Raw genomic sequence first — 21,807 nt, forward strand, 5'->3', positions numbered from 1 at the left:
AGTTCTCGGCCCAGGGCCAGCCGCTGCGGCGCTTCACATTGTTGTTGGCCTCAGTCCCTCACGTGGCGGCGATACGTTCCTCGCAGACAGTTCCACTTGTCCCGACATTTGAATATCTAAACAAACAGTTCTCGTCATTAGTTACTAGTTGTTACTGTAGTTTCTCGGCCCAGGACCAGCCGCTGCGGCGCCTCACATTGTTGGTGGCCTCAGTCCTCACGTGGCGGCGATACGTTCCTCGCAGACAGTTTCCACTTGTCCCAACACTGGATATCTAAACAAACAGTTCTCGTCATTAGTTACTAGTTGTTACTGTAGTTCTCGGCCCAGGGACCAGCCGCTGCGGCGCTTCACATTGTTGGTGGCCTCAGTCCTCACGTGGCGGCGATACGTTCCTCGCAGACAGTTCCACTTGTCCCGACATTGAATATCTAAACAAACAGTTCTCGTCATTAGTTACTAGTTGTTACTGTAGTTCTCGGCCCAGGCCAGCCGCTGCGGCGCTCTCACATTGTTGGTGGCCTCAGTCCTCACGTGGCGGCGATACGTTCCTCGCAGACAGTTCCACTTGTCCCGACATTGAATATCTAAACAAACAGTTCTCGTCATTAGTTACTAGTTGTTACTATAGTTCTCGGCCCAGGGCCAGCCGCTGCGGCGCTTCACATTGTTGGTGGCCTCAGTCCTCACGTGGCGGCGATACGTTCCTCGCAGACAGTTCCACTTGTCCCGACATTGAATATCTAAACAAACAGTTCTCGTCATTAGTTTTACTAGTTGTTACTGTAGTTCTCGGCCCAGGACCAGCCGCTGCGGGGCGCCTTCACCATTGTTGGTGGCCTCAGTCCTCACGTGGCGGCGATACGTTCCTCGCAGACAGTTTCCACTTGTCCCGACATTGAATATTCTAAACAAAACAGTTCTCGTCGTTAGTTACTAGTTGATACTGTAGTTCTCGGCCCAGGGCCAGCCGCTGCGGCGCCTTCACATTTGTTGGTGGCCTCAGTCCTCACGTGGTGGCGATACGTTTCCACGCAGACAGTTCCACTTGTCCCGACATTGAATATCTAAACAAACAGTTCTCGTCATTAGTTACTAGTTTGTTACTGTAGTTTCTCGGCCCAGGGCCAGCCGCTGCGGCGCTTTACATTGTTGTTGGCCTCAGTCCTCACGTGGCGGCGATACGTTCCTCGCAGACAGTTCCACTTGTCCCGACATTGAATATCTAAACAAACAGTTCTCGTCATTAGTTATAGTTGTTACTGTAGTTCTCGGCCCAGGGCCCAGCCGCTGCGGCGCCTCACATTGTTGGTGGCCTCAGTCCTCACGTGGCGGCGATACGTTCCTCGCAGACAGTTTCCACTTGTCCCAACACTGGATATCTAAACAAACAGTTCTCGTCATTAGTTACTAGTTGTTACTGTTAGGTTCTCGGCCCAGGACCAGCCGCTGCGGCGCCTCACATTGTTGGTGGCCTCAGTCCTCACGTGGCGGCGATACGTTCCTCGCAGACAGTTCCACTTGTCCCGACATTGAATATCTAAACAAACAGTTCTCGTCGTTAGTTACTAGTTGTTACTGTAGTTCTCGGCCCAGGGCCAGCCGCTGCGGCGCTTCACATTGTTGTTGGCCTCAGTCCTCACGTGGCGGCGAATACGTTCCTCGCAGACAGTTTCCACTTGTCCCGACATTGAATATCTAAACAAACAGTTCTCGTCGTTAGTTACTAGTTGTTACTGTAGTTCTCGGCCCAGGGCCAGCCGCTGCGGCGCTTCACATTGTTGGTTGGCCTCAGTCCTCACGTGGCGGCGATACGTTCCTCGCAGACAGTTCCACTTGTCCCGACATTGAATATCTAAACAAACAGTTCTCGTCATTAGTTACTAGTTGTTACTGTAGTTCTCGGCCCAGGGCCCAGCCGCTGCGGCGCTTCACATTGTTGGTGGCCTCAGTCCTCACGTGGCGGCGATACGTTCCTCGCAGACAGTTCCACTTGTCCCGACATTGAATATCTAAACAAACAGTTCTCGTCATTAGTTACTAGTTGTTACTATAGTTTCTCGGCCCAGGGCCCAGCCGCTGCGGCGCCTTCACATTGTTGTGGCCTCAGTCCTCACGTGGGCGGCGATACGTTCCTCGCAGACAGTTCCACTTGTCCCGACATTGAATATCTAAACAAACAGTTCTCGTCATTAGTTACTAGTTGTTACTGTAGTTCTCGGCCCAGGGCCAGCCGCTGCGGCGCTTCACATTGTTGGTGGCCTCAGTCCTCACGTGGCGGCGATACGTTCCTCGCAGACAGTTCCACTTGTCGCCGATTGAAATATCTAAACAAACAGTTCTCGTCATTAGTTACTAGTTGTTACTATAGTTCCTCGGCCCAGGACCAGCCGCTGCGGCGCCTCACATTGTTGGTGGCCTTAGTCCTCACGTGGCCTCAGGCGGGCGATACGTTCCTCGCAAGACAGTTCCACTTGTCCCGACACTGGATATCTAAACAAACAGTACTCGCTATTAGATACTAGTTGTTTACTGTAGCCACGAAGAAGTAAAGAATTATATGGTTTACCTGGTCACAAAATTAGAATAAATAATCTTATATTCAACAACACAGTTTCGAGGGCCTCGACAGAACGTAAGGAAAGAGTTATAGAACACATGGATGAACAAACTAGCTTCTGACTTTGTAACCAAAATAATTACAGTTCTTCCTCGGCCAAAAAAGAGATCATTTGACACCGTCTCAAACGATCTCTCTCTCTCAGGCATAAGTTATGGTACAGAAGGGAAGACAGGCTACAGGTTAATTTGACCTTTTCACCCGAACAAACCAATAGAGTTCTTCCTTAAACCAAGATGAACCAATGAACTAATTTTCAAATCTGTATGATTTTTCTATCAATAGATATCGCGCATGTAGGATCAGTCGGGTCATTAAAAAGGTTAATAATTTGGAAAGCATTTTATTATATGTTTATTACGAAATTTAAAAAGTATTAAATTAAAGATTTGGATACATAATTTAGCTTCGTTGCAGCGGAAAGATACACAGGTCCAATTCGGTGCAGCATCCAAAGTAATCACGCAAAACTGAAGCTCGCGGCGAAAGAGACGCAGAAGCCAATGAATGGCTAAATGATTTTATTTGTTGGTTTTATGCGGGACCAAAAACTGATAAATTAATTATTTTGGTTCCTGATATCGATGTTTTTCTAATCATCATGGTTAAGAAATGGTTAACCAAAAATCGCCTTTAGGGTCTGATACACCAAAAAAATGTATTGATTGTAACTATACGGTTTAGTGAAATCATTGTTCCACCTTTTCGATCCCAACCATTTAACCCGCATTAACCTATTCGTACATATTATAGGGCACTTCGGTGTTGTGTATTAATGTATTTAAGCTAAGACAAAATCAAAATTCAAGATTCCATGCTAGAAGAAGTCTATGCCTCGAAGTTCCTTGGTATACACCTAGATCGAGGGTTGACATTGAACACACACATCGATTCGGTTTGCGCAAAATTGTCTTCAGGCATTTATGTTTTGAGGTCCCTAGACAAATACTTTCCTAATCAAGTATGGCCTGATTTATCCACATCTTTCCTACGGATTGATTTTGTGTGGGACGTGCGCAAACAATAAATTTTTAAGAGCGTTTAAATTGCAAAAGAAAGCGATTCGAATAATCGCAAAAATACATTTCAGAGAATCCTGAAAACAAGCTTTCAAAAGAGCGTTCAAATTGCAAAAGAAAGCGATTCGAATAATCGCAAAAATACATTTCAGAGAATCCTGAAAACAAGCTTTCAAACAATTTCAACTGTTGACTCTGCCGAGTCTCTACATTTTGCAAACAATTCTGTTCTGTAAGTCATGATGTACCCTGATAAGGGGCCGAGACATACATGAGTATGAGACTAGAGGCAGAGACAGCTACCGAGGTTGTTTATGAGCACTTGCCCTCACAGGCTGCTTACCATGTGCTGGCAATGTGTTTAACCAACAGATTGCGAGATTCCCTCAAAAGTGCCAAACGCCCAAAGCGTTAAAAATTCGCCTCCAACGCTTTTTAGCGTCAGAGGCATTTTATAATGACGGCGAATTGATGGCACACAACTGGGAGACCGTTACAAAACTGACCCCGACGTTGGAAGTGGATAGAATTGGCGTATGAATGAGGCTGAAAGAATGTAAAAACTACATGTAAGAATGGATATTGTGGTATATATAACAAAAATTATTTAAATGTAAATTTCTTGACTTTTGTTATAGATGTTAACATGTTTTCGCAATAAACAATTTGACTTTGACTTTGAAGCATAATGGTAGCAATACTATACAGGCAGATGTGAATTTTTTACAATATATACACACAAAAATACCAGCAATATACTGTACGGCATTTTCTACGATTCCTAGCCTGTACAGTTCTGTTCGTTGTGCAGACCACTGCAAAAAAAGTTTTAGCCTACTTATTTTTGAAGAATTTTGTTCAGGTAAAATATACTACATTATAGTAAAAATCGTAAATAGGCTATTTATTTATTCGTGCAATCAAATTATACGCAGAACAATAAAAAACTTAATTTAAACATCTTTATTCAAAGAGAATTTATTTTTTACTTTACCCGCATGTAAAATTAAAAGTGACAAACCTTAGAGCTAGTAAGTTTCATTGGTTTCACACACAAACGTGATATGTACGATTTTTTTGCAAATGTATAGAATGTGTTTTTCAGACATTACTAGATTCCTCAGAATTACTAATAAAACTCAAAAGGACAGAAATGTAAACATGTAAATACAAAAATAACTAAAAATGAAAAGTCAAAGCCAACACAACACTCACTCAACAATTAACTCCGTAAATGTACTTTTTAACCTATTAACATATAGAGTCACATCAAGTTAAACGACACAGATTGTACTTTTTAATCGATTGTGAAGTTTTGTGTAAAATATTAGAAAGAAAGAAAACTGTATTAGAAATATTGATTATTGTAATCACTTTAGAATAACGAATTTGTTTGAAACCATTAATCTCTGAACGTTCGTATACGCATAAGAATTACCTATCAAATCATGATAACAATGTTTCTTAGCGTATGTACTCAACATGAAACTCAACATTTTATTTTATACGAACAGTGGTGAGATAAAACACCATAAATATTATTTATTTCTAAAATATTCTTATTATTTATTTATCAATTATTGTTGTTTTAGGTATTATTAGTAGTTTTTTGGTTCTAATTAAAAATTGGTAGTTGTAATATTATTTTGTGTTATGATTGTATAACTATATTTTTATTTTTTTGTTTGTTTAGAAGTATCATATTTATAATTTTTTAGTGTTTAGATTAATGTTTAATTTAATGTCTTTAGTAAAGTAGATTAGTGTTAATATTAATTTGGTTAATATTTTGTTAATAATTATTGGTCAGACAGGTTAAGTGTAAGAAATGACCATGAGGCCCTAACTTTGCCTGATTAAATAAACAATTTTTCATTAATTTTTTTTCAGTTACCCGCGGCTTCACACGCAATGGCGTAGGCTTTGCACGAGTATGAGCACTTCTGATTCGAGTGAATTATATTTCCGATGCCAATGTTGAGTTTTCCGTGTTACTAAGATCTAGATAATATGTCTAAAATTGTATATTTATAGCCATGTTAATTTACTTCGGTCTAAGTACTTTTTGTGCTATCCTTGATTATGCTTTATTTCCTCGATCAAGACTATATACATTCGTACATAGATCTGAAAGGCCTACTTATGTCAAAAGACAACTGTGATGGATTTTATAAAAGTTAATAAAAATTAGATAGTAACTTTGTGTTTAATATCTTTATTACAGTAGTAAAGAAACACTGAATACTTAATAGTACCTAAAATATTCAGTTATTAGTATATTTTTACTTAAACTTTAAACTTTCTTATCTGGATATTTTCTCACACTGTGCTCAACAGCGGTTGCAGTAAAAGTTGAAATAAGAAGTGTTGTTTTTATCACGCTTACTCTAAGCTTTCAAGACTATAAATGTACTCAAATTGAAAATAGTCGTTAGGGTAATTAAATATATGGTTGTGCTGCCATTAAAAAAATGATGATGTCACAGAACGATTTATAGCCTATCTGTTATATCATTTAACAGAGAACATAAGCTGAATATTTTAGGTACCTACATCTAAAAAAATAGCATTAAAAGCAAAATTCTCTTTGAGTAATAGGAGATAAAAATTATACTCAAACGTTTAGAAAAAATCAATTTTGTGGTAAAAAAACAAGGTCATTATAAGTAATTTTGCACATTTAAGTAATGCATAATATACAGAGTGTAACGAAACTCTCTGCACGAACTTTAATATGGCATTCCTTGGATGAAATGAACAATATAACCAATGGTTTATCTCTTTTCGTTTACCGTATGTATTTATGTCTGTTCTTGTTTTAAAACGTATACTTATGAAACAAATCTAGCAACTTTAACCACACTGTTCATGTGACAGAATATATCTTGATAAATCTAATACATACAGAGTCGTCATAAAACGTGAAGATATATTTTGGGATATGGTTCTATATTTGAAAAATGATATATATGGCGGAATTTTAAAAGTTTTAAAGCAACATTTCATTAAAACCGACGAGGGTAGAAGATATTGTCCACAAATAAAATATAAATTGTAAAAGAATATTTGTAATTAACGGATGACAAATACCCTCCCAAGCTAAAAATTCTGTAATAAAACTGGAGAGATTCAATAAGATATTTAATAATATTTAAATTAACAATATAAAATACATTTCTATACAAGCATAAAATACAACAAAAACAAGGTTGAAATCTGTTTACTGTAGAAACGAAGTGCAAACTAATTTTAAATATGGCAAACTATATTTTTTTTAATCGAACAGTTAAAGAAGAAAAAGTTCACACTACAAGCATTTTATTTAAAATTATGTATTATTAAATTTTGTTAACATAAACGTTATTGACATAATGTTCGTTTATAATTTGTTTTATTGAGGTTAGTTTTGTTGTTACCATACCGTACACTATTAGGACATGCTAGAGTAAATAAGGTTAAAATTATGTATTATTAAATTTTGCTAACATAAACAGCATAAACGTTATTGACATAATGTTCGTTTATAATTTGTTTTATTGAGGTTAGTTTTGTTGTTATCATACCGTACACCATTAGGACATGCCAGAGTAAATAAGGTTAGTTTTTATAAGTGAAACAGAAAACATTCTCACATTTGTAATATTTACTGGCTACATTTTATACCTCCCAAATGCATCAAGCAACTTCTCGAATGCAGTGTAGAGTCGATAAATTGTAAATTTTTATCTTTTAAAGTGCATAGGTTACTACTAAAATATTTATAACTATTTGGATTGTTGATTAAAATGAACAGTATTCTCCTATAACTATTTTGGTGTTACATATTTTTATATTGTTTTTCTTAAGTGATACTCATAAAACTATAATATATTACGAGTTTATTATAACACGTGTAGAGATTGTGGAATTGAAACTTTAAAATTTAACTATTTCATAAGTAGCATTTTTCAACACATATCCAACTTACAGTGTTTATTCGAGGAATATTGTGATTTGTAATATAAAAAAATTTGTCGTAATCTTTTTTGTTATATTATTATTTATAACTCATTTGCCAATTAAATGACAATCAATATTAAATCTTGATGTTTATACACCCATTGTCGTATTTTAAAATAAATTGTCAAAGTTGTAGATTCATACTCTATTTATTATAATAAACAATAAAGTACGAAGGACAATGGTTGCGCACGGTATATCAATGTGACGTACCTAGCACGCGTATCGACGGCGGCGTCCACAACCCCATCTCACCCCCAACACCCCCTGCCGCACCGCCCGGTCGCCATCGCTATCGCCATCGCCCCGACATTACACTCCTTGCAAACATTTCTGTATCGCTATTTATATAACCGACAAGAATTCGATTGGTCTGATATCGATTGTTAAAAGAGCAATAGTGGGCCGATAACGCGGATCCAGGAGTGCGGAGATATTTTTAGCATCATTACGTCCGAGTGTCGCCAACAAGCCAGCAGCCGCATTGCGCACAATTTGTGTAGTGTGACATCACTAAAACACTTCTTATATCCTGTAAAAACAATACATCGTAAAAATGCGAGTAGGAATGTATTGCAGACCGAAATAAACGTCAAGAATTTAGTTAGATAAGCGGGTTTGGCACTGCATACGATTTGTTGTGAATAATATGCGCTTATATACGCTTTCAAATTCCATAACAACTTGCAGACGCGATAACTAGAAGGAACGTTATCAACTCAGTACAGTGGAGTATTGTGAACGCGGTCGCGCAGCTGACTCATGGTGGTCACGTGATCAGAGCAACGCAGCCAGCAACCAGAGCTCACAGTGAACGCTACAATAAACACACAACGCCCCACTGATAAGCCGGCCGACTTGTACAGATCGAGACGACGCTTACCTGTTTTCCCGCCTCCGACGAGCGTCGCCACCGCCTTCCATGCCTTGTTCTGAGCGTCTCGCAGTCCGAAGCCGTCGTGGCGCGGGTTGTACAGTGATTCGTGCTTCTTGATGGCCACAATCAGACGTCGTATCTCCGCAGGGAACCATTGTACATCACTCGGGAAGGGCGGCATGGTAGTGCGTAGTGACGGTGGCGAGCGCGCAGGCGCTGTCTCGCGCATCGATTGGCGGCGCTGCAATACTGCCAACTGTCGGCGCCGCCTGGCGTCAAAACTGAGCATCACCACCCACAGATAGCCACGGTGCCGTATTGTATCTCGCTGCTGGCGTCGTCTTTCATTCACACATCTTTATATAAGCGACTGCTATTGATTTTATTCTTGAATTCGTTTACTAATGATCAAACGTTGGATTATAAATACAATTTAGTATATTGTCTTCTACACATGAAATTTAATTTAATAGCGCAAAACTAAATTTCTCATTTTAATGATGAAAAATATCCATACAATATTACAAATAATCAAAATAACATTTTTCAAGTAACCGGATCAATTCAACTTCTCATAAAATGTTTTAAATTATACAGTTCCATGGTTCCTTTCTTCAATGTAAACTCAGTCATAATGTAATTATGGAGTATAACATGATTGGATTAAAAAGTCTAACATCCCGTAGATTTGTATTGTTTTTCAAACATTAATGATTTTTATATGTAGTGGTGCATTACTAAGTAGTACAAAAATTAAGTGAGCGGTCTTTCACAAACTACAATACTAGAACACGATGTTTTACTGTCATACTATCGTAATCCGAGATTCATAATTGAAAAATTTTAAATATGAGCGATTAAAATCTTGTACTCATTATACATTGATATAGGAATTCAAATAAAGGCATTTTAATTCAAAAAGCCCTTAGGTTTCAATAAAGGAGAATATGGAATTATGTATAAGGGTAAAAATATGCTCAATATTTGTTGAGGAGTTTAAAATATCTAAAAGCTTCAGTGAAATATCAGATTAAAGATTATATTCTTTATGATTATAAGATTTTATAGTGTTTGTTCAAAAAGTTACTATTGTAAAATGTAAAAAAAAATTTAAAAACACAGTCCAGTAAGTAGCCTGTAGATTTTTTGGATCAACCAATATTAACTTTAATAAATGTGAATAACATATTACACACCTATACAGTGGCTTGTGTAGAAACAACAATGGAAAACAAAAAACACAAAGAAAAGCATTGTTACCTCATTTCGTAAGGTTTTTGTGACAGTCAAAAATCTAATCCACTCAATTCATACTTTCATATGCAAGCACCTAACTGCAAGTATTACATCTATTCGTTAGTATGTCTAATTAAATAATAATTTAATCACTTTGCAAACTAAGTAAACATTGTCACGAGAATTGACAAAAGAAATTAAAATAACGTCGTTTGTACCTTATAACACACTATAAGAACTGTTGTCTTCTTATCATTGTGTAGGTTTAAGATAGATATTTCCAGAACGCACACGTTATATTTTGTTCATTTTCTGTTGGAGGAAAAATATTATTCGTAATCTAGATGTAAAATTTCGATAACAATCCGGATTAATTTGTTTTCAGTGTACAATGTTAACTGAACTATCTAACTGTTTATTTAATAAAATCAGAGCTAATGCTGACTCATACATTATGACATTCAATATCAAATTACAAATAGATACAATCTCTCCACATTCTTTCTTGTTTTCTGTTATGACTTGAGAACGTAACAGTTGAGGTTAAATTAATTAGTTTGGTTATGTGAACAGCACAGATGAATCGTATTAACACAATTAATTGTCAGTTACAATCTGATTCGAGTTTCAAAATTACATGTGCCAATTGTCACAGGCGAATGTCTGTATAATTAATGACAATGGCCCAGAGTGAGTCACCTAGTGAGTCGGCTAAAACGTCTTCAAATAACGTGATAATTACATGTGTTGAATTTTGATGTATTTTAAAGCCCAAAATCAAAACTAACACTAAAACACTGCTAATAATGATCCGTATGCGTTAACAAAGTAGAGATTTAATGTACAACGCCTAAAATACGGCTTGGGAAAAATGTAAAATAAACGCGTCTTGGGAGTAGGCTACTTTGCATAAATTTTATATATCTTTTTAGAACTCGTAAGATTTCAAGATAGCAGGCGTACAAAATTTAAAGTAGAATTAAATATTATGGTTCATAATATATTTAGACTATACTTGGTACAGGGGCAGTAAGTAAATAGCTTTAATGAAGTTGTTAGCTAGTCTTACTTAACCAATACATGTTTCTAGATGAGGGTAGTTCGCATTCAGGCAAAATTTCTATCTTAAGTATTCAAAACATAAATCAAAATTGGCACTTGTCTTAAAATTTCGAGCATCATTTACTCTTACTTAATTGTCGATAAGTTTCATGATGGTTGCCGTTTAAAATTATAGAAGTATACAACTGAACCGTTATAAGTACGGTGAATATGTTTAAAAACACTACTTCGGTTTAATTGAAGTAAATGAAGTTCATGTTTTACAATGAAATGTATATGCTTATTACAAATTATGTCTTGTAAGGTTTCAAGATAACGCAGTTTCTACATGTTAAAAAGTGTGACATGCCAACATTGTTCCAATTAGTGTTGTGCAAATCATACATATAAATTAATAGTGCGTCTTCAGATTGATTTTTCCAGATGACAGTCTTATCTGCTCCGACTGAGCCGGAAAGGGTATTTAATTTTGTAATTTGACGGGATTTATCGTTTTCACACAAATTATATTCATACAAAATTTTAAATGGCAATAACTTAATTTAATTTCAAGATAGGTCGATGATAAAAAAATGTTCACTCCACCGCGTATATTTAGGTATAGTTTTAATATTATTTGTAACTGGCTCAGGAAAAATACTACAACTCTTTTCAAATACTGTTGCTTTTAGCATAAAAATTTAAAAGTATTATCCTTTCTGTAAAAGTTCTATATCCGACAGGGTTAGATTTTGTAGCATTTAACATAAAAGTTTTTATTAAGCTGTTATTTCGTCGAAATAAAATGTATTGTCATTTCCAGTGATATGCCTTTATAAGCATAGCATTATGTTAAAAATATAAACTGTATAGCTCTATTTCACGGAAAATTTTAACGTAAAACATAAAAATGTACAGATAGACAACATACTAAGGATTTTATAACATGCATATATAAAGAGCTTTTTATGTTTTTATTTCTTCATATATTTTTCTTGGTTGGTGTCCTATTTTAGTATTGTACTACAATATATAACAGTAATAATAGTCAGGAAAAAGGTTGTAATAGATGGAATGTATATGATAAAATGTTATCTACTTCATCGTGCCTAGGTGAGAATTATAAATAGTTAACCCCTTTTCAATTACTTTGTAATTTATTGAGGGCAGAACTGTTATAATTTAAAACGTATTTTTTCAATTATTAGCAATCAATATTTGTGCACGTGATTGTTAGACGTTTTAGCATTTTGTTTGTTGCTACTATTAATAACTTCTAATTTGTAGTGATTAAGAATATTTAACTGTCATGTGATGAATTAATTGCCCACAAAGTGATTGTTCGATGGGGCAAATTCAATTAAACCTATACATCAATGAACGATAGGGCCTATGCCTTGGATATTGAACGTGTGAGAATGTAAGCTTAACCTTATCAAATACGGAAACACTACCAAGGCTTTCGTTACGTCATGTCAAACGCTGGCAGACTGCAATGAATGGATTCTGAAGAGAGAATCACAGGAGTTCAGCGTACACATACAACTATCCAAATTATTTTGGCTGTCAATATATTTATTTATTGCGTGCTGGAGTAAATATTTTATGTTCAAGTCGATATTGAAAATACAAAGTTTAAATCTGCCAAGTATTATTTTACCTCCAAACTTATATCAACAAACCGAACAATTTACCAGCCTCACATCTTTCCAGTTATAAGACAATCCGTTATATTTATAGCGATAAGTTGTTTTATTTCACTGATAACACCGTTAAACATATTCTTAGTAGTCGTTAACAGTGTAGAAATAATGTATAACATTGTTTTGGACTGTTATATTTTCTATGTAAAGGAGTATAAGACTTTGTAACATATAACGAATTTCACTGAAAATTTAAGGAGATTCAACGTACCATGTATAATATCTTGCATATGATATATTTCATAGCAATAATGTGGCGTTTCATTGTACAAGGTCATCAGAGCTGCCATAAATGTTGATTCTTTCACATTTTTGGGGAACTGCTTTCTATATTAAATTTCATAGTGCGGACACCCGAGAAGCTGGGGGTTCTGAATGGTGGTGCCCGGAACTCTGTGGGTAGTTACGGCACTGGTGAGATTCATAGAACGGCCTGGAATCTACATGCCGCTAAAGATGTAAACTAGAACATGCACGAGAACTTTGGTCTGAGAAACCCGACTTTGAACTGAGCAAATAATGAATAGTGTTCATTAGTCAATGTTTTTATTTGTTGTATTAGTTAGCCTGTTCATCCAGATAATTAGGTTAACATTACCTTAGTTAGTATGTCAGCTTATTTAATATATCTAACATTAGCCTACATATTTATTTGTGAGAAACTGTTGAAGTTTAACTCAGTGCATCCGAAAAATTAAAAATACAGTTCAGAGCTGACAATTTTTATAGCCATTAATCTTTTCATACTATTGACGAGGCAATGGCAAATACTTGCGATATTTAAAATATTAGTTTGTATTTGCCCGAAAATCTTCGCAATCTTTAATTATAAGATAATATGTTTATATTTCAGTATGATGTTAAGTTAAAAATTATTTTTAATACAACTTCCAGCTTAGTCGGAATAAAGGTATTTTTTTCTGGCTGTAAGATCGAAAATTCAATCTGAAGAAACGAGTGCACTATATTATAGAGGGATAATTTGTCCAACTCCGATGCTACAACAATTCTACAAGCTGAGAGCTAAAAATTCCATCTTATTGAAACCTTATCTAAAGATAACCGTAGAGTTATTTTAGTTTGTGCCGGTTTCCGGTTGATAAAAGTAAATCTGGTCCCGTGAGACCGGCGATGAGATAAAAGTAGGATATCCGGCTTCTTTTGCTATCAGTCAGAATACTTTGTCTACAAATAATTTTTCGAGTACCTACCTTGGTATTCACTTATGCATGTATAAAATATTCGATGTGATTGTTTTCCTAATCCATGTTATATTACCACTATTTGGACACATTTCGTGACATAAGAATGCACTAAATACAATACTACTGTTGCTATAAATATTTTTCGTTTTAATTGACGTTGCCGATGACACACACACACACATATATATATATATATATATATATATATATATATATATATATATATATAAAACCATTCCTTTTCCACACTTTGATTGAACGCGCGCCATCTTGAAACCTTAAATATTATAAATGACAGAATTTTAATGTACCTTTTCATGTTGTTCTATGATACGCAGTAATTGAGGTATACAACATCTTGAAACTTATAACTGGTTAAGATAACCTAACAGAGTTATTCAAACTATCTGCAAATATTGTATCTTAACCAAAATTAGTCTGAATTTCTTTAATAACTATGGTGGTTCAATATTTACAATTATTTGCACTATATATGAGTTTACACAATTACAAAACATTGTACGACCGCTACTTTTGATATTTTTTAAAAACATCTTTTAGCAATCATTATTGTAAATAATGAAAAATGAAAGAACAACTTTCTTTACTGTACAGGCGGAGTTACAACTATGCCAGTAAGAACGCTTAAACTTGTTTTCTTTCGATTGTAGAATGCATAATTACTAAGCTATTGCCAACCTTTCCCAAAGTTTGGACGGTCGCAGTTTAAATTTGCAAGAATTAAAGTTATTTAAAATTATCTGGTACTAAAATAAAATGCCATTTTGAATGAATGTTGGGACATAGACAAGTTAAAGTTTTGTACTCGTATAGAACAACAGTGCCGCTGCGGCTTTACATAATATATAAACCTACGATTTATTCGAAATGGTTTAAAGATGTGTATATAATGGTTTTGCTTACATCTGCTTTGCAAATATTTAAAATATACCTAGCATAAAAGGCTTGTTTTTAATAAACAAATACGTTTCTATTATTTAGACATAAAGTATATAATTAAAATACCTTACAATTATTAAAAAAAATAATACTACAAACCATAATTTTAACCTAATTAATTAATTATTATAACAACATTACATAAATTATTTGAAAACAGAAGTTATGATTTCTTGAAAGATATAGCCAGAAATGGTACATTAAAGAGTTATATCGCATATAATATCACATTTAACATTATATTAAGTTATCTCAGTTTCAGTTATTTCATTTACCTTAATCTGGAATCTGGATTACAATCAGTAAGTAGTTTCAATTCACATATATGAAGACTTATAACTAAACTACAACAGACAGCAAACATAATAACAAACAATGGCATCTATTACTAATAATCAGTTGTAACTACAGCGTTACAACTGCAGTTACACTTAAATATAATATTACGTAAGTTAATACATTCTATTCATAACGCAAGATAATGTTGACAAACTATTAATCAAAATAATAGTATTGAGAATTTTGAAACGCGTTAACTGATTAGGAATCTTTTAAGATTGTTGTAATGTACAAGGTAGAAGTAAGCTACACCACGTGTCGTGTAACAATTTTCGCTGAGGTCGTATGCAAAATTTCTAATGTTTGTGTAGATCTCATGTCATTAGACTATATGTGTTACTTTGTCATATAATTGGACTCAATTTGTGTACAAATTTATTAACTCTGTAATTTTCTCGTTGTCTGAATGGTTGACTTGGCCAATTACAGCTTAATATGAAATTATCGACAACATAGCCTAAATGTTATAAAATACATACACTATAACAATGTATGGATATGTTCTTCGTGTATAGTTTCTTAGTAATAAGTAAACAATCATAAGGCAATAACAGATTACGTGCATAATTTAAACTTTTGCGAATTTCTTAGTTTGTATTAATCTAGGATTCTCTGAACATAGTTCATGGTGTCTATTTTATTTGTTTACCCTAGGACGTAGGCGGGAGAGCCAAAGAATTTCCATATTCTTGTTTTATTTAATCCCGACAATACACAATTTTAAGAACTAGCGCTCGATACACTCGCTTCACTTCTCGTATATAGGCTATAATTATAGAGACAGTACACAAGCAAGTTATCAGTTGGCCAGATGTACATAAAAGCCATAAAAGATATCGAGTAGTCTGATATGAACAAATAGATCTGAGTGCATGAGCTTGTATCGATACGAGCGTGTTTATCAACAACAGAATGAGTCAGCTAGATATAGAACGCGGGACAGGGACAGGTAGGGAGAGAGCCGCGCCGCTGACGGTGATAAGGAAGGCCGTGTGAGGTCACCTGCTCGGCGGTGGTAGTGATCAACCAGGCAGTGGCAGTGAGTAGTAGTGAGTGACCAGCGCGACATGAGGACCCTAGCAGATACCCGCCAGCTCAACTTCCGCCGCAGGAGAGTTTCACTTCCGGATTGTGAGTAAACATGTTCATTGCTACACCTTGACATGTCAGAACACATCGCGGCTTGTACTAATATTGATTCGTTACCAGAGAGGTGTGTGGGTTGGTAGCAGAGTCAACTAATCCAAGCCAGATAACATTTTTAATACTTTAGTAAATACGTTTCTGTAGAAATATCATCAACTTTAATAAAACATATTCACTCTTCAATTAAATTGTTTAAACTGGTTTAGCCATTTAGAAGTTTCGTAACAAAAAACCTGCAATTGCGTTATTAAAATCCAAATTCAGAATTAGTCGTATATTCCACTAAATCAGTATAACCAGATCTTATAAATCTATTTTCACTAACAAATACTACTTCCTTAAACCTTCATGGATATCACGTTTCGTGCCCGCTTCCCAATATTTTATGGAATAGTTGTTTTTTCTAGGACTATGTTTATGTGATATGGATATAAACAAACTTGTCAGGAGTTTAGCAACATTTGCAGATTCAATTTTTTTGACACTGTTGAATTTATATAAATAATTTCTTCAACAAAGTTTTTTATTTATTTAGTTCCTAACATATTTTTTAAACGCCTAGAACTTGTGTTTTGTCTTATGAATTTAATCATACATAGTAGAGATGAGCGATTGCCATTTCACTACACTATAATATTTTTTGGCTATAGAATACGTCTATCCTATCCGTACTACGCAATATAAAGCTGTGTTAACATTATATTACATTTTGATTGTGAGAGACATTCAGACTATTTTGAGAAAGAAGTTATATTGTACATAATATTCAGACGCCTTCATTTCTATAACGAGTTCGTGTGTATTTACCACATCTGTATTACTTTTGCGGTGTTTACCATGCAGGCGCTCAACAACTTTTCTTTAGATAAACTTTCGGTCGTATTTGGTATTATTAATGGAGAAGAGAAAATTTATACAGTATTGAAAAATTAGAAACTTAATATATTCATATATATATATGTGTATATATATATATATATATATATATATATATACACACACACACACTCCAATATTTATTCTTTAATTATTAAAATGAGATATATTTATTTCGTAAACAAATAGTTTACTTAAAATTAGATTGTGCTACTTATGTATCGTTGTTTTATACCACGACTCGTACATTGATTATATTTACCGACTTTTAGTAATTTTGATTTAGTTACTAATATTAGAAGTAAAACTATTAAAACCAAATCATTATTTGGTGGTCCACATAATCAAAAACGAACTCATTTCCCAAAGTCTTTTTGATTTACATTGCGTTATATTTATATACAGTATTTTTATTTTTAAGATGAGTCTTGCTGAAATTTAAAAAAACTATTGAGAAATTAATTCGCTCCTAGGATCCTACAGACAATGAATAATTAAATAATCGAAGGCACAGATACAGTATATCGGTTTCTTTAAATCTATCCTTTTTATTTATTGCGAAAAAATTAAAGAATATTTGAAGTTCTTTACGTAGAAATTATAACAAATAATAGTATAAGTATTGTAAGTAAAAGTGTATTGGGCTTAATCACAGTTACATTGAAAAAAACTCAGAACACTGAATGATAATAATGAGCGTAAACGTTATATATCTTCTTATTTCTTAATACCCAGTCAACATGCTTCATTAAGCATATATTAAAATAATAACTAGTACAAAAACTGTGTTTTAATACTTTTTCAAATGTACTTATGCCGATTTGTATTCAGTCATATATTTGTAATATGTTAATATGTTTATACGTCAAAGTAATTCACGCAGAATTAATACATGAGTATAGCTACACCCCATTGAAGTATAGCTAGTTATACAAACGTAAAACGATTTGAATGTTTTCATTTAAATACGTGTGAGTATGTCATTTGATTTTTTTTAGTTTGAACCCCCTTCTGTCAGTATAACTGTTCAGTATAACTAATTGTATTCTATTCTAGTTCAAAGGCTTGTAGATAATTGCATTGCCCTCTAACTTATATGAGGTTTAGTAGTAGCAATTAATTAATGGTCTGGGACCCTTCGGAGGACCCGACCCTTCCAGCTAATGAGGAAGCACCCAATATCTGTGAGTTGGTCTCCCGTCCTAACAGCTCCCCACACCAAGTTGGGGATCAAACCCAGACCTAGTGCTGTCATATAGTTCTGCTGTAATTGTTGATACATCATGGTATCAGTACTTCTAGAGTAGGAAAGATCAAGTTGGGAAAAACACTCTCAGTCCTAGTCCTACTGTCAACAATTGCTACATCATGATGTCAGGATTTCTACTGCATACGTAATCAAGTTGGGGGAGTACACTCTCAGTCCTAGTCCTAGTGTCAACAATTGCTACATCATGATGTCAGGATTTCTACTGCATACGTCATCAAGTTGGGGGAGTACACTCTTAGTCGTAGTGCTGCTGTCAGATTGCCCACAAACTGGTAATCTATGGTAACTGGACTTCTATACAAATCATTATCACGTTGTAGTAACATGGACTTCTATACAAATCATTATCACGTTGTAAGCACACTCTTAGTCGTAGTGCTGCTGTTAGATTGCCCACAAACTGGTAATCTATGGTAACTGGACTTCTATACAAATCATTATCACGTTGTAGTAGCACACTCTTAGTCGTAGTGCTGCTGTTAGATTGCCCACAAACTGGTAATCTATGGTAACTGGACTTCTATACAAATCATTATCACGTTGTAGTAACATGGACTTCTATACAAATCATTATCACGTTGTAAGCACACTCTTAGTCGTAGTGCTGCTGTTAGATTGCCCACAAACTGGTAATCTATGGTAACTGGACTTCTATACAAATCATTATCACGTTGTAGTAGCACACTCTTAGTCGTAGTGCTGCTGTTAGATTGCCCACAAACTGGTAATCTATGGTAACTGGACTTCTATACAAATCATTATCACGTTGTAGTAACATGGACTTCTATACAAATCATTATCACGTTGTAAGCACACTCTTAGTCGTAGTGCTGCTGTTAGATTGCCCACAAACTGGTAATCTATGGTAACTGGACTTCTATACAAATCATTATCACGTTGTAGTAGCACACTCTTAGTCGTAGTGCTGCTGTTAGATTGCCCACAAACTGGTAATCTATGGTAACTGGACTTCTATACAAATCATTATCACGTTGTAGTAGCACACTCTTAGTCGTAGTGCTGCTGTCAGATTATCAACGAACTGATAATCAATGGTGACTGGACTTCTATACAAATAGTTATCACGTTGTGGTAGAATACTCTTAGTCGTAGTGCTGCTGTCAGATTTTCAACGAACTGGTAATCCATGGTAACTGGATTTCTATACAAATCAAGGTATTGTACTACGAAACGATGTTCTAGCTGAAGTAATTCTCAAACATTAATTTTTTGCGATAAGGCACATTTTGATGTAGAAATCAAATCTTTCTAAGTGTATATTTTCTTTTAGAAACAGCTCAAATACTTGTTAATAGCTTATTACATATACGATAGGTATATTAAAAAAAAACTATTTCAGATTTTACTCGTCAGTTTTAAATTTAGTATTCTCAACAAAATAGAAGTTTTATAATTTTTTTGATGGGACCATGCATTTGTAGCTGTAAATCCGTAACTGGATGTAAGAAATATTTTACTCTCATGCCGTATTCTTGTACATTCGCTTTCGATTTAAGTTTATCTTTTTCGGCTCCAAAATCGACAATATTTTACCTTTTTAATTTCAAATCTAAATTTATTTTCAACAAGAGGCCTTTATTTTAATCACCTATTCTAACTTGTTTAAATAGTTTTACTATTTTATATCATATGTTTTTCTTTCGTTCCATGACACACATTATTCCGTAGAATAGTTCCTTAAATTTAGTTCCCCATTTCAGTATGTTTACCACATTATGTTAAACCATTAACTCATATATTTACCACATTACGTTAAACCATCAAATCATTTTAAGAAATGGAATGTAAATAGTATTTTTGAATTATAATATATGTACATTTTTATTTTAAACAATTATGAAGGCCATATTCCGGTCCATTTATGGAATAGCTTTGAGTTAAATAAACACTCGATTGTTTCAGAAATGAACTAGCCTATTATATTATGTGATTCTAAATATATTTATCATTAGTTAGTTTCAGAAGACCTATTCATGTTCAGTAAAATTTATTAATCACAGTATAGATTAATCACACTCAAGGACGCCTCAAAGTATTTATTGTGTTCAAATTTATAATAATTTGTTTATATTAGATTCCATACTCCAAGAATGTTTATTTAGATAATTTTTGTATACAATATCAGCTTACTGCAGTCGCCCACATGGTAGCACTTAGGTCATTTTTCACATAACTTCACCGAACATGATCCCCAGAACCCAAAATTACCTCCGGTTCAAAACGTTATATAAGCTGTGTATAACGCGGCTGGTCAAAACGACAAATGTCCCAAAAAAGCCTAAAAAAGTTGAAACCTGGTACAAAAAATATATCTTACACATGTCCGAGCTATGTTCATTAGCTATGTTGGTACACCATTTCGTTTTAATATGGCGGCCGATTAAACTTTTTTTAAGTTATCAACTCCGTTATGAACATAGAAAAAAGCCAAATTCCTGGGTTTCTTATATTAAGATTTACTAAAATTTGTATAATAAGCTATTTTTGTATCTTGGAACGGTTTTCGAGGTATTATTTTTATATATAACCCATAAAGCTTTTTTTATCACCAAGAGTTGGCAATAGGAATCCTGAAACAAGTTCTGTAATGCTTATGAAATATGCTTAACATTTTGTTGTACGTCTTTTTGTGTATCTATAACGGGGTTTGAGATATTAAAGTACATGTAAATCTCATGATAGTAAATTAATAATATTTCAATTGTCACAAAATGTACTTACTTCTTCCGACTGAGCCTGAAGGATTATTTTATTTTTACATAAAAGCGGTTATGGTCTCATTAAGGTAACTTTATGTGGTACCTCAGCAGAAATATTAAAAAATATTTAACTCTGTTTAATGAAATCAGATTTGTAAATATAATATTTGATCATCAATACCTACAAAATTTGAGATTTCAAAAACAGGTTATATTTACATATAATAAAAAACATAGGATTATTTTTTAATATCCTAAACAATAAGTTATTCCAGAGAAGATTAGTAATTTCTTTCCAATTATAAGAGTAGCCCTACATAATATATAAAGTTAGGTTAATATCAATTCCAATACAGATGTCTTAAATGTTGTTACGGATGAAAATTATTGTAAATATACCTATGGAATATATTTATAAGACGCATATTTCATGTAAAATTATTTAGATACCTAATGTAGTTCGTTTTCTGCTCATTTTCACAAGTTTGATAGGACGCTTGCATTTAAAATTGATTGAACCTCACCGAATTAGTTACATCTTAGCGACAAAGTAACTGTAGTATTTTAATTTGGGTAGAATTATGGAGGATAATGGTAATTTTTATACATAACTTATTTTTGTTTTCATACTAAAATACTTGGGTTGGGTACGATGATTTTAAAACAAGTTATAAGGGCCATTGTAAGGGCTGAAATAATTTATAATATGTCTACCAAATATTTTCATGAATTAATTTTTTAAATTACTATTAGATGTTACGAAATATATCCGATAAGTGGCAAAGTTTATTTTCCT

The 21,807-nt window shown here is 34.2% G+C and overlaps 2 protein-coding genes across 4 annotated transcripts in view; one reads left to right on the forward strand and one right to left on the reverse strand.

The window, feature by feature from the left end:
* Window positions 1-21,807, forward strand: part of LOC124360458 (dual specificity protein phosphatase 10-like) — a 145,101-nt gene that overhangs the window by 20,652 nt on the left and 102,642 nt on the right. Inside the window, exon 1 of one of the 2 annotated variants that reach the window (XM_046814106.1) lies at window positions 15,979-16,130. The exons of the other annotated variant lie outside the window; for it this stretch is intronic. Within the exon in view, the coding sequence (XP_046670062.1) occupies window positions 16,067-16,130 (64 nt within the window). The 5' untranslated portion in view covers window positions 15,979-16,066. Of the gene's footprint in view, window positions 1-15,978; window positions 16,131-21,807 lie in introns of those variants that run through there. 2 annotated transcript variants of the gene reach the window in all.
* LOC124360460 lies at window positions 2,059-8,819 on the reverse strand. Of its 2 annotated transcripts, XM_046814112.1 has the most exons (3): window positions 8,522-8,819; window positions 2,475-2,493; window positions 2,178-2,308 (listed from the first exon to the last, which is right to left on the reverse strand). In XM_046814112.1, the coding sequence occupies exons 1-3, from the start codon at window positions 8,802-8,804 to the stop codon at window positions 2,200-2,202; spliced, it is 411 nt and encodes a 136-aa protein (XP_046670068.1). In that variant the 5' UTR covers window positions 8,805-8,819; the 3' UTR covers window positions 2,178-2,199. The 2 variants fall into 2 exon arrangements, with proteins under 2 accessions (XP_046670069.1, XP_046670068.1); XM_046814113.1 differs by lacking the exons at window positions 2,178-2,308; window positions 2,475-2,493 and adding an exon at window positions 2,059-2,171.

The sequence above is a fragment of the Homalodisca vitripennis genome, chromosome 4 (genome assembly GCF_021130785.1).
Source record: "Homalodisca vitripennis isolate AUS2020 chromosome 4, UT_GWSS_2.1, whole genome shotgun sequence".
In the NCBI taxonomy this organism is placed as follows: Eukaryota; Metazoa; Arthropoda; class Insecta; order Hemiptera; family Cicadellidae; genus Homalodisca; species Homalodisca vitripennis.